Raw genomic sequence first — 13,923 nt, forward strand, 5'->3', positions numbered from 1 at the left:
TTGATAAAAAATGCAGTCAAGATGCATTGATAATTACTGGTGACTGGAATGCATAATCTGGAAACAAAGTTAGGTAGTTGGAAAAAATGGCCTATCTTTGATTGAAATGATGCTGGAAGTCTCATGATAGAATTTTGCAAGACCAACGACTTATTCATTGCAAATACCTTTTTAAACAACATATAAAAGATTGTTTTCTGGATCTCACCAGATTGAATACACAGGAATCAAATTTACTACATCTTTGGAGAGCTCATTATCATCAGCCAAAACCAGGTAGGGGCTCACTGAAATAGACCATAAATTGCTCATATACAAGTTCAGGTCGATGTTGAAGAAAATAAGTCCACGAGAGCCAAAATACAACTTTGAATGTACCCCACCTGAATATAGAGGCCATCTCAAGACCAGATTGGGATGACATCAATAATCAAATAGGAAGAGGGCAAAAGGTCATTAAAAAGACAGGAAAGGAAGAACTGACAAAAACAGATGTAAGAAGATACGGAACCTTGCATTCAACATAGAGAAGTGAAAGCGAATGGAAGAACTGAACAGAAAATTTCAAAGGGCAGCCTGAGAAAGAAGACAGAAGTCAAGCATTATAATGAAATGTACAAAGACCTGGAATTAGGAAACCAAAAGGGAATATCACATTTAGCATTTTTCACACTGAAAAAAACTGAAGGAAAAATTCAAGCCTCAGCTTGTAATATTGAAGGATTCTGGAGCTCTGGTAACATAGTGGTTACGAATCCGGCTGTGAACTGCAAGGTCAGCAGTTGAAAACTACCAGCTGTTCCACGGGAGAAAGATGAGGCTTTGTGCTTCCGTAAAGATTTACAGCCTCAGAAACCCTATACAGGGTTGCTATGAGTCGGAACCAACTCCACGGTACTTAACAACAACAACAACAACAACAACATGAGCAAAATATTGAATGACTCAAAAAGCAGCAAAAGAAGATGGAGTCACTGTACCAAAAAGAAATGGTTGATGTTCAGTCAGTTCAAGAGTTAGCATATGATCAAGTACAACAATGGAAATAGTAATGGAAAGGTGGGTGACTTATTGCCGTCAAGAACAGCTGCCTCTTTTGATATGAGACCAGAAGAACTAGGTAAGATCATGCCTGGCTACTAATACTGAATATTTTGATCAAACATTATATATATGAATCCTGCTCAAAAGAAGTGAAATGCAGAAAGGAATTTACAAAGTCATGGAGTCTGGATAAACCCTGAAACTTACCCTAAGACATTAGGATAGTGAAAGTTTGGTGTCAGCTTGACCAGGCCAGGATTCTCAGTGGTTTAGCAGTTGAGGTATAGTTATCACCATGGTGTGTGTGGGGGGGGCGGGTGCATAGGGCTTCCAAGGCTGTATGTAAATCTTTACAGGAGCAGAAAGACTCATCTTCCTGCTATAGAACAGCTGGTAGTTTTGAACTGCTGACCTTGAGCTTAGTAGCCCAACTTGTAACCACTACACTACCAGAGCTCTCCTTATCATTATGATGAGATCTAATCTAATACAGTCAATCCTGTGATATGATTTGATGAGATATACCCTGGATTGTTGTAATTATAGTGTGTTGTAAATCCTCCCTTCCATGGTGTTAATGAGCAGTCCTGGTGTGGCACCTTCGGATAAGCACTGGACCACAAGATCTGTTTGAACTGCAAAGTTGGCAGTTCAAACTCACCAGCTGCTCCTCGAAAACTCTACACAGGGTTGGTAAGAGTTGGAACCGACTCAACGGCACTTAACAACAACAGCATGATGTTAATGAGGTCAGATGCAATTTACAGGATTAGGTTGTATCGCGTCCATCTCTTTTGATATATAAAAGAAGAATGAAGTGTGCTGAGCTCAGAGGGACATACTCCCACCAAGATGGAAGAGCCAGGAGTGAAGTGAGTCATTTGAACCTGGGGTTGTGCACCATGAAGTACCAAGATCCAGGGGAAGATTGGTGCCAAGATGTATGGATATCTCCAAGAAATACTTGATTTACAGATGCTTAAAGGAGACAAGGACCTTTCCCCAGAGCCAGCAAAGAGAAAGCCTTCTCCTAGAGCTGGCATTCTGAATTTGGGCTTCTAGCCTCCTAAACTGTGAGAAAATAAATATCTGGTTGTTAAAGCTGTCCACTTGTGATAGTTCTGTTACAGCAGCATTAGAGAACTAAGTTAGATTATCTTTAAACCTTAAGCCAAACCTATCTTTTGCTGTCTCCTTAAAACCAAACAATTGTTTAGCTTAACTAGTAAATCATGTCTGCCTTAAACATTATGCTCTTTAAGATCTACCCATACATGGGACCAAAGGGACAATAGCAACCCAGAGATTAGATGGAAATTTTAGGGGGCCATGAATATACATTAATGAGGGAGGAACTACTCAGGGGGGTAAGAATGACTGAGAATGAATACAACTCGAAAAATGTAGCCGCGTTCACTGAAATGTACATGTAGATACTTGAATTGGTGCATTTTTTTTTTTACTGTGCATAGTCTCAAAAATAACAAAAATTATTTTTTTGAAGTATTAATTACAGTTTATGGTGAGGAGGTGAGAGTCACAGTGAAGCAGCCATACTGCTAGCTACAGAAGCCCTGGGAATTTAGTCCCCTCCTTTCCTCATTCTCTCCTGTGCAGAACCTTTTACTTCTTTAGTCTGGTCTTTGTTTTCTTAGAATCTAAGAGCCAGAGTAATTTAAACCCCACCCAGTTTTGTCTTACCAAAAGGAGTAGCTAGATGAAATTTCATAGTAATTTTTTTTTAAGTTCTCTATGTGGTTTGGGTTCCGCTCCATGCAAAAGTAGAATCATTAATAACCATGATTCCTGAATGCCTCTGTTTATTTAAAGGATCAGCCCTAGTCAGAACTATAAAGTTTATGTAAAAAGCTTAGTCTGATGATTAATGAATCGTTTAACCACTATATATCCTTTGTCTTTCATAGGATGCTACAGATGAATTGGATGCCTTACTTTTATCTCTAACTGAGAATTTAATTGACCAGACCACCATACCTCAGGTAAATAGACTTTAAAGAGCAATATGGAAAGGGATTTCCATTTTGAAATGTTCCTGCTAGATTTAGATTTTTGCCTGTTTGGAAATTTAGTAAAACTTCAGAAACATTCAGGTTTTAATCACTACTTAGCATTGCCATTCTGTATTAAAATCTACCACTTTCAATGTGCACGTTACCTGTTACTATAAGCCCTATTTATAGTTTAGAGTCCTGGTGTGGCGCTGTGGATTAATGCATCATACTGCAAAGCCATTTGAACTGCAAGGTTGGCGGTTCAAGCTCACCAGCTGCTCTTCAGAAACCCTATCCAAGGTCACTATGGGTCGGAACTGACTCGATGACACTTAACAACACCACCACCATAATAATAACATGAAAGGAAACTTGTGGGGATAATCAGCATCTAAAGATCTACAATGATAAGGACATATTTCGTTTGTTTCAATTCTAATAAAAGGTGGTAGTGTTGATTGCCGTCAAGTCGATTCTGATTCATAGAGACCCTGTATAGGCTTTCTAAGGAGCAGGTGGTGAGTTTGAACCACCAACCTTGCTGTTATTAGCACTTCAGTGCTTATCCTACAGTGCCACACCGTGAAGCATAAAAATAGGTGACATTGAGCCTATCAATTCATTATTACAATGTGGAAGATACTGGGTTAAGTGCAGTGACTGTAATACATTAATTTAGTGCCTATGAGGCATATGATAAGAACTGCTGTGAAAAGTAGATGCCATTCTGAGGGCTCAGAAGTACAGGCGGTACTGTCCTTGGTGCTGAGTGTTTGCTTAGATCATTCCTCTCAAATTTTGGTATGTGTTAAGAGTCGCCTAGAATGTTGTTATGTGCTACTGAATCGGTTCCGACTCATAGCCACCATGTGTGGGGTTTTCAAGGAGCCACTGGTAGGTTTAAATTGCCAACCTTGCGGTTAGCAGTCCTTTGCTTATCCTACAGCACTACACCAGGACTACTTACCTGGAATGTTGTTCTTCTTAAGTGCTGTCCAGTTGATTCTGACTCATAGCAACCCTGAATAGGGTTTCCATAGAGTGACTGGTAGGCTTGAACTACTGACCTTGTGGTTAGCAGTCCAATGCTTATCCTACCACACCACACAAAGACACGGGTGTATTAAAACACAGATTGTTGGACCCATCACAGAGATTCTGATTGGGCAACTCTGGGCTGCATTTCTGATAGGTTCCCAGGTGGTACAGATGTAGTCTGGAGTTACTGTTCTTAAACCACCAGTTTAGATCAATAAACAAGGGTACTTCACCAAAGGACAAGAATTAATCTCTAGTGCAGAACAGGAGTCCTGATGTGCTGCTGCAGGATGCTGCACTGGACCACAGGGTCAGCATTTCAAACTCACCAGTCATTCCTCGGAAACCCTCTATGGGGTCGCTATGGGTCAGAACCGGCTCGATGGCACTTAACAACAGTCCAGAATACTTTATAAGTAGAATATAAAAAGGAAAGTGGCAATAATAATAAAGACTTCTAGGATTGATACAATATGGCTTAAAACCTGGAGTTGGAAAACTTAGGCACCTATTCCATGTCTACTCTTTCAGTGGGGAGAGAATGTTCTTATTTCATATAGTCGATCTGGTTCCAACTTAAAGCCTTATATACAGAAAGACCAAAACACAGCCTGGACCTGTGCCATCCTCACTTCATGCCTGTGTTTGAGTCCATTGTTGCAGCCACTACACCAATTACTCTTGTTGAGGGCCTTCCTCTTTTGCACTGGCCCTCTAATTTTCCAGCCTTAATGTTCTACTCCAGGAACTGGTCCCTCCTGATAGCATGTGGCGGACAGAGTCTCACCGTCATCCCTTCATCGAAGTGTTTTGACTGTACTTCTTCTAAGACAGGTTTTTTCGTTCTTCTGGTTCATGGTGTATTCAATATTCTTTGTCAAAACCGTTAATCAAATACATCAATTCTTCTTTAGTCTTCTTTATCCAGTGTCTAACTTCTGCATGCATATGAAGTGACTAAAAGTACCATAATGTGAATCAGGTCCTCAAAATGACATCTTTGCTTTTTATTACTTGGCAGCTTAGGTCTTTACCCAAAATGCAATATGTTATTTGATTTCTTGACTGCTACTTCCATGGCTATTGCTTGTGAACCAGGTAAAAAGAAATCCTTGACAAACATCAGTATTTCTCCATTTATCACGATGTTGCTTACTGGTCCAGTTAAGAGGATTTTTGTTTTCTTTATGCGGAGATGTAATCCATACTAAAGGCTATAGTCTTAGTTCTTCACTTTGAGCAAGCAAGGTTGTGTCACATACATATCTCAGGTGGTTAATGAGTCTTCCATCAATCCTGAAGACACTTTCTTCTTCATATAGTTCAACTTCTTGGACTTACTGTTTTTACTGTTGGCTCCGCATAGGAATAAAATAAGTATGGTGAAAGATGCAACCCTTCCTCTCACATATCCTCATTTTAAACCACATAATCCTTTATGCTATTTGAATGACTGCCTCTTGGTCTTTATGTAGGTTCCACGTGAACACAGTTCAGAATTCTGGAATTCCCATTCTTTGCAATAATGTGGTATAGTCCACACAGTCAAATGTGCTTACATAGTCAATGAAACACAAGTAAACATATTCTCTGCTTTCAACCAAGGTCCATTTAATGTCAATAATGATATTCCTCCTTCCACATCCTCTTTTGAATTCAACTTCTGCTGCAACCATTTATGAATTATCTTCAGGAAAATTTTACTTGCATGTGATTTTAATGATATCATTCAATGATTTACACATTCTGTTGGGTAGCCTTTCTTTGGAATGGACAAAAATATTAATCTCTTCCAGTTGGTTCACTAGGTTGTCTTCCAAATTTATTAGCATAGATGACTGAGCTCTTCCAGCATTGCATCCTTTTATTGCAACATCTCAGTTAGTATTCTGTCAATTCCTGGAGCTCTGTTTTTTACCAGTGACATCAGTGCTTCTTCCTTCAACACCATTGGTTCTTAATCATATGTTCCCTCCTAAAATGGTTGAATGTTAACCTGTTCATCTTCCATCTTTTTTTATGCTTTCTGTATCATTGGTTATTTTGTTCACAGAGTCCTTCATTGTCGTAACTCGAGGCTTGAATTTTTGCTTCAGTTCTTTCAGCTTCAGAAAAAAAATGCAGTTTTCCTTTTTGGTTTCTAAACTCCAGATCTATGCACATCTTATTATAATACTTTTTCAACTTCAGATGGAACTTACAAGTGATCAGTTGATAGTCTGTTCCATAGTCAGCCCCTGGCCTTTTTCTGACTGATAATATTGAGCTCTTCATCACCCCTTTTACAGATGTAGTTGATTTGTTTTCTGTATATTCCAGCTAGCGAGGGTCATAAATATAGTCACTGTTTATGTTGTTGAAAAAAAGGTGTTTGTAATGAATAAGTCATTGGTTATCCAAAATTCTATCATGTGATATCTGGCATAATTTCTATCACCAAGGCCATGTTTTCAAATTACTGATCCTTCTTCATTTCCAGCTTCCACATTACAATTACCAGTAATTATCAGTGTATCTTGGGAGTCCTGGTGTGGCACTGTGGGCTAGTGCATTAGACTGCAAAGTCATTTGAACTGCAAGGCCAGTGGTTCAAGCTTACCAGCTGCTCCTTGGAAACTTTATGCAGGTTCGCTATGGGTCAGAATCCACTCAGCGGCACTTAACAACATCAGTGTGTCTTAATTTCAGACTGCAGAAGATTATAAAAATAATTTTCATTTCCTCATCTTTGTGGAATTAGTGGTTGGTGTGTACAATTGAATAATAGCCCTATTAATTGTTCTTCCTTGCAGGTGTATGGATATTAATCTATCACTGACAGTTTGAGGAGTCCTGGTGGCACTGTAGAGTAAGCACTGGACTGCTAACAACAGGGTCTACATTTCAAACCTCCCAGTGTTACTTCCAAATCTTGGGTCTTATGCCCTGGAGTGATTGGACCCAATCAATAGCCACTCCAGGTGAAGCAGACAAAGAGAGAAGCCTTTAACAGAAAGTCCACTAGTGGAACACCCCACAGCAAGCAGGCTGGTGTAATTGGCATTCACGTGACACTTGGGTACAAGCAGTATTTAAACCACTTCTCCACGATGCTAATTACATAGTACATGCAAGTGGGCTTTAATTCTCAAATTCATACTAAATCACGAGGGAGTCACAAGACCCCAATAAAAATTTTAGAGAAGGCTGTGATTAATCATCTTGGCATCTGCTTGTCCAGATGGTCACTTATGAGTTTCTCAGACAGGGATTAGACTGCAGGCAGAATCAGGCAATTACTACAATCAGTAACATGCCAACATAAATGAGCTCAAACATACATTGAGGAGATGATGACAGAGTGGAAGTGTAGGCATTCTTTCAGGCAATGTTAATTACATCTTCTCATAACTAGACAGAAATGCTATCCGTCTCATATTCTCAATCTGCAGAATGGTTGCACTAATGCTCCTACCAGCCCCTCAGTGAGACAAAGATGAGGTTGTCTGCTCCTGTAAAGATTTAGTTGTATAAACCTTATGTAGGGTCGCGATGAGTCAGAATGGACCGTTTGGTTAGCAGTCCAGTGCTTACTATACAGCATCATGAGAGCTCCTTTAAGTCCTTGAAAATCCCCCAGTAATTAAGTATATTTGATTAGGCCTCTAGACCACACCTGAGAGTTTATTATGCTAATTAGGTGACTCAGATAGGGACTGGACAGGTCAGAAAGACAACTGAGTGAAATCAGCTGATCTAGGGCTGGGGACAACCACTCTTCTGTCAGTTTGTTGTAATGTGGTAGTTTGAGTGTTGCTGGGATGCTGGAAGCTATGCCAATGATATTTTAAATACCAGTAGGATCACCCATGTGGATAGGTTTAGCTGAGCTTCCAAACATAAGACAGACTAGAAAGGAGAGGCAAATTACTTCTGAATGTTTAGCCACTGAAAACTTCATGAATACCAGGAGAACACTGTCAAATATCAACAGAATGTTGAATATTGAAACATGATGCATAGCAACAGAGTATTGTCAGATCGAGTGTAAAAGGGTGAGCTCCTCAGGTTGGAAGGTGCTCAAAATATGACTGGGTCCTCAAAGTAGAATGGAGTAAAGCCTTCAGGACCTTCATTTGCTAATGGGGCTCATCTCAAAATGAGAAATAGCTGCAGACATCCATTAATAAACAGAAGGTGGGATGTATGAAGTATGAATCTAGGAAAATTCAAAGTTGTCGAAAGTAAAATGGAACACATAAATATCGATATCCTAGACTTCTTGTGTGGTGCTGTGGATCAGTCCTGGAATGTGAACCATAGGTCAGCAGTTCACACCCATCAGCTACGCTTCAGAAACGCTATACAGGTCACTATGAGTCAGACCCGATTCGATGGCACTTCAACAAAAACAAGGGCTTTAGTGAACAAAAAAGACTAGTGTTGGGCATTTTGAATCTGATGATCATGTGGTTTACTGTGCTGGAATGACAAGTCAAAGAGGAATCACATCACAGTCATCATCAAAAAGAACATTTCAATAACAATCTTGAAATGTAATTCTTTCTGTGATAGGATAATATCAATATGCCTACAAGGAATACCTGGAGTGCAGTGACTCCATACGATAAACACTGGACTGTGAACCACACAGTCCACAGTTCCAGCCTGCCAGCTGATCCTTGAGAGAAAGATGAGACTTTCTGCTCCTTTGAAATTCTAAAGCCTTGGAAATCTTATCTAGGGTTACTATAAGTCAGGACCTTCTCAATGGCACATAACAGCAGCAACAAGGAAGACCAGTTAATCCCACCATTATTCAAATTTATGCACCAACCACTAAAGCCAGTGATAATGAAATCGAAGAATTCTAACAACTTCTTCAGTCTGAAACTGATCAAATATGCAATCCAGATGTATTGATAATTACTGGTGATTGAAATGCAATGGTTGGAAACAAAGAGGAAAGGATCAGTAGTTGGAAAATAGGCCTCAGTGATAGAAATGATGTTGAAGATCACATGATAGAATTTTGAAAAACCAATGACTTGTTCATTGCAAATACCTTTTTAAACAACATAAAAGACAACTAAACACATGGACCTCACCAGACGGCATACACAGAAATAAAATTGACTACATCTGTGGGAAGAAATGGTGGAAAAGCCCCATATCATCATCCAAAACCAGGCCAGGGGCAGACTGTGGAGCAGACCATCAATTTCTCTTATGTATGTTCAGGCTGAAGAAAATTAAAACAAGTCCACAGAGTCAAATATGACCTTGAACATATCCCACCTGAATTTAGAGATTATTTTAAGAACAGATGCATTACATTTGATGCATTGGACCCTAATGACAGAAGACCAATAGAGTTGTGGGATGACATCAAGAACATCATACAGGAAGAAAGCAAAAGGCCATTAAGAAAAGAAAGAAGGAAAAGACCAAAATGGATGTCAGAAGACACTGAAAAGTTTCATCTTTTCTCATCCAGTAGAGAGATGTTAAAGTGAATGGAAGAAATGAGGAAGTAAAAGAGCTGAATAGAAAATTTCAAAGGGAGCTCGATAAGTCAGAGTCAAGTATTTTTTATCTTACAAAGGCTTTCGACTGTGTAGATCATGACATGCTTTGGACAACATTATAGAGAGTTAGTATTCTGGAATATTTGTGCTTGAGGAACCTGTCCATAGACCAATAGACAGTTGTTCGAATAGAACAAGGGGGCACTAAATGGTTTAAAATTAGGGAAGATGTGTGCTAGGGTTGTATTTTCACCATTCTTACTCATTCTGTACACTAAGCAAATAATCTGAGAAGCCAGATTATGTGAAAAAGAACATGGCATTAAGATTGGGGGAAGACTCATTAACAACCTGCAATATGCAGATGATACAACCTTGCTTGCTATAAGAGAAGAGGACTTAAAATACTTAACTGATGAAGATCAGAGACCACAGCCTTCAATATGGGTTGTGCTTCAATGTAAAGAAAACAGAAAATTCTCACTGGACTAATAAATAACATCAAGATTAATGAAGAAAAGATTGAAGCTGTCAAGGACTTCATATTGCTTGGAACAACCATCAACACTCATGAAAGCAGCAGTCAAGAAATCAAACGATATATTAGGCAAATCTGTGGCACAAGACCTATTTAGAGTGTTTAATATCATAGATGTCAGTTTGAGGACTAAGGTGCATCTGACCAAAAGCCATGTTATTTGGAATAGTCTCATATGCATGTGAAAGTTGGGCAATGAACATGAAAGACAGTAGGAGAATTGATACACTTGAGGTATGGTGTTGGAGAAGAATACTGAATGTGCATGGAATGCTAGATGAACAAACAGATAGATTCCGTGGTGGCAACGCTTTGTGTCTCATACTTTGGACATATCCAGAGAGACCAGTCCCTGGAGAAGAACATCACGCTAGATTAAGTGGAGGGTCAGAAAAAAAAATAGATAAATTGGCATAGTGGCAGCAGCAATAGGCTCCAGCTTATCTACAATTGTGAGGTTGGTGCAGGATCGGACAGTGTTTTGTTCTGTTGTGTATAAGGTGGTTGTGAGTTGGAACCGACTCGATGGCATCTAACAGCAACAACAGGACTTGGGGAGAGAGCAAGATTTCAATAACTTCCCACATAGTGAGGAGGCCTCCAAGAAAATCTCTGGACACAGAAGCTGCATGGGTTTCCTGGCTGGTGAACGACACTGATGACTGTGGGAGCGTAGGGTGTCCCTCTCGGAGAAAAGTGAATGTTCTCATTGAGAACCTTGTGCATTTCTTCATTGCTATCCTTTCTCCTATAATAAAGTTGCTTTCTGTGGGTTGTAGTGAGTTATTGAACCTCCACTTAGTCATAAGTCAGCAGGTTAGAAGTGAGGGAGGCTTATGACTGGCATCTGAGGGCTTGGGCAGACTGGGAGGTTGGGAGGACTGAGCCATTTTACTTGAGGTCTAACCTAGTTCTGGTGCCCTGGTGTGGCGCTGTGGGTTAATGCGCTGGACTGCAAAGTTGGTTTGAACTACAAAGTCAGTGGTTCAAGCTCACCAGTGACTCCTCAGAAACCCTATACAGGGTCATTATGGGTCAGAACCAACTTGACAACACTTAACAACAGCAAACTTGCTCCAGGTGGGTAGGATCAGTAGAAGTAGTAGCACATGTGCTGCTAGTGTCATCAAAATGGATGGGGAACACAGGGAAATACAATTGTTAACAAATTTATTTTTACTTTTCTACTCAGTTGGTGATAGAAAAGTAGGATTTGAATTTGCACTCACCATGTATTTCATGATAGTAGAAGACATTGTGAATATAATTATGACAATAAACCAGTCTCTCTAAAATAAATACATGAATTTTTTTAGGTATCTGCAGCATCCATGATCACACCCCGTTGGATTGTGCCAGTAAGTTCACGATAAATATAATTTTTCTTTCGGTTACCCTTTCAAAATGAGTCTGAAGCTGACCATCAGTTTTTTATTCTTCCTTAAAAACAGAAGAGTTGTTATAGATCTCTGTAGCTGAGTTTAATGGTTTCACCCTAGTGACTTAACATTTCTGGCTGTAAAAACTTGCCCCTCCAAAAAAAATCTGAGGTTGCGGATGATAAAGGAAAAATAAGATGTCCAAAACCATTTTCTTTATTACCATAATTCCTAGTGAAGCTGGCTGGGAGCTGAAGTGTTGAGTAGACATTGTTTGTTGCCTCTATGTTAAGACATGTTGTGTATTTCTTACAGCAGAGTGGTGTCGTGTCTAATGGACTTGTAGGAGATGGGATGGCCTTGGCTCAGAATGAGGGGTATGATAATAAAGAAGCAATCTCATTGATCTCTCCCCCAGCACCATTCTTAGTGGATGCTGTGACCAGGTGAGGAAATTCTTAGGCACCTATGAGGAGGTTAAACATAAAAAATTATATACATAAGCAACAATATCAGTTCATCTGTAGTTGAACTTCATTGAAATTAGATAGATATTTTCTGTTTGTTATTTAATGTATTTTTTTCTTGTCAGGAGCAATTTCGTACCAAGCTATGAAATGGACCTCAAGGTTTCTTTACAAAGTTATCCTTGCTATATTATCTTTTAAAAATGTATTATTTCTTTTTAAATTAATTTATATCTTTTCTTCAAGCATTACTGTTGTTAGTAAGCGTCACTTGTCTAGATAGTAGTGATGAATGGTGGTGCCCATTAACGTAGGTGAAGAGTCGGTGTGCAAGAAGAATTTCTTTCAGGAGAATTAGCATGAGGTTGATCCTATGAGGTGGAAGTTAAAAACCTCATCCCAGATGTCTGATGTTTTCAAGCTGCCATACCACTGTGTAATCCCTGATCACCCCCCACTTATCTCCTCATGTCCCCGGGTTTTGCAGTTTCCTTCACTGTCTCACAGAACTCCCAAACTGTCAGGACAACGGGTCATGTAGTTGGAAGACTGACTAGTCCCAAATCCATAGTTCAGGATTCTTCTCACCCTGTGGATGCCAGGCTGAGGAACCCAAATCGGCAAGCCAAATGGCAGGCTGCGGATTCATTAGGCTGCAGGAGCTTGTGAAGCAGGACAGGCAGAAGGAACAAGCTTCAGTAACTGGAGGTCAGACAGAGATGAGCCAAGGACAGGATCCAGAGCAAGAGAGTGCGCTTTGCTAACGCCTTCTTGTGTCTATTATACAGACTATACCCCCAAGGTAACTAATGATGGTGACTGGTCAGACCCTCTAGTAACATGGGTATAGCCTTGTTGTTTTTAAGTGCTATCGAGTCAATTCTGACTCTTAGTGACCTTGTATGGGGTTTCCAACAAACAGCTGGAGAGTTCCAACCTCTGACCTTGCAGTTCAAACCCACCCCTGCAGTCCAGTGCTTATCTTACAGTGCCACACCAGGACTAACAAGGGTATACCCTTTATCCCACCTTAATCCTTGTTGTTTTTATGATTCACAGCAACTCTACGCACAACAGAATTGAAACACTGCCCTGTCCCATGCCATCCTCACAACTGGTACTATGTTTGAGCCCATTTTTATTTCCACTGTGTCGATCCATCTCATTGGGGGTCTTTCTCTTTTTCACTAACCCTTTCTTTCTCCAGGGACTGGTCCCTCCTAACAACATGTCCAAAGTAAGAAAGAGGAAGTCTCGCCACCCTTGATTCTAAGGAACATTCTGAGTGTACTTTGCTTCCAACACAGATTTATTTGTTCGTCTGGCAGTCCATGATACTTTTAATACTCTTCTTCAACACCATAGCTCAAATGCATTGATTTTTCTGTGGTCTTCCTTATTCATTGTCCAACTTTCATACGCATATGAGGCAATTGAAAAATACCATGACTTGGGTCAGACACACCTTAGCTCTCAAACTGACATCTTTGCTCTTGAACACTTTGAAGAGGTCTTTTGCAGCAGATTTATCTAATGCAGTACATGGTTTGGTTTCTTAACTGCTGCTTCCATGAGCATTGTTTGTGGAACCAAGCAAAATAATACCTTTAACAATTTTAATCTTTTCTCAATTAATCATGATACTATTTATTGGTCCAGTTGTGAGAATTTTTGTTTTCTTTACATTGGGTTGTAATCCACACTGAAGGCTGCTTATCTTCATCAGTATTTTAAGTCCTCATTGAAAGCAATGAAGACTTAAAATACTTGATAATGAACATAAAAGCAAGCAGTGTTGTATCGTCTACATATTGCAGGTTGTTAATCTCCGGAGGAAACAGTCGCCGGAGAAGGATGTCATGCTGGGTAAGGTGGAGGGTCAGAGAAAAAGAGGAAGACCCCTAACGAGATGGATTGGCCAGGTGGCATCATTGATGG

At 39.8% G+C, this 13,923-nt stretch overlaps 1 protein-coding gene across 1 annotated transcript in view; it reads left to right on the top strand.

The window, feature by feature from the left end:
- Positions 1–13,923, top strand: part of EPB41L5 (erythrocyte membrane protein band 4.1 like 5) — a 169,130-nt gene that overhangs the window by 153,620 nt on the left and 1,587 nt on the right. The window contains exons 21-23 of the mRNA XM_006868729.1: positions 2,970–3,044; positions 11,456–11,497; positions 11,834–11,964. Of these exons, the coding sequence (XP_006868791.1) occupies positions 2,970–3,044; positions 11,456–11,497; positions 11,834–11,964 (248 nt within the window). The remainder of the gene's footprint in view (positions 1–2,969; positions 3,045–11,455; positions 11,498–11,833; positions 11,965–13,923) is intronic.

This window comes from Chrysochloris asiatica, unplaced genomic scaffold, assembly GCF_000296735.1.
Source record: "Chrysochloris asiatica unplaced genomic scaffold, ChrAsi1.0 scaffold00123, whole genome shotgun sequence".
Lineage (NCBI taxonomy): Eukaryota > Metazoa > Chordata > Mammalia > Afrosoricida > Chrysochloridae > Chrysochloris > Chrysochloris asiatica.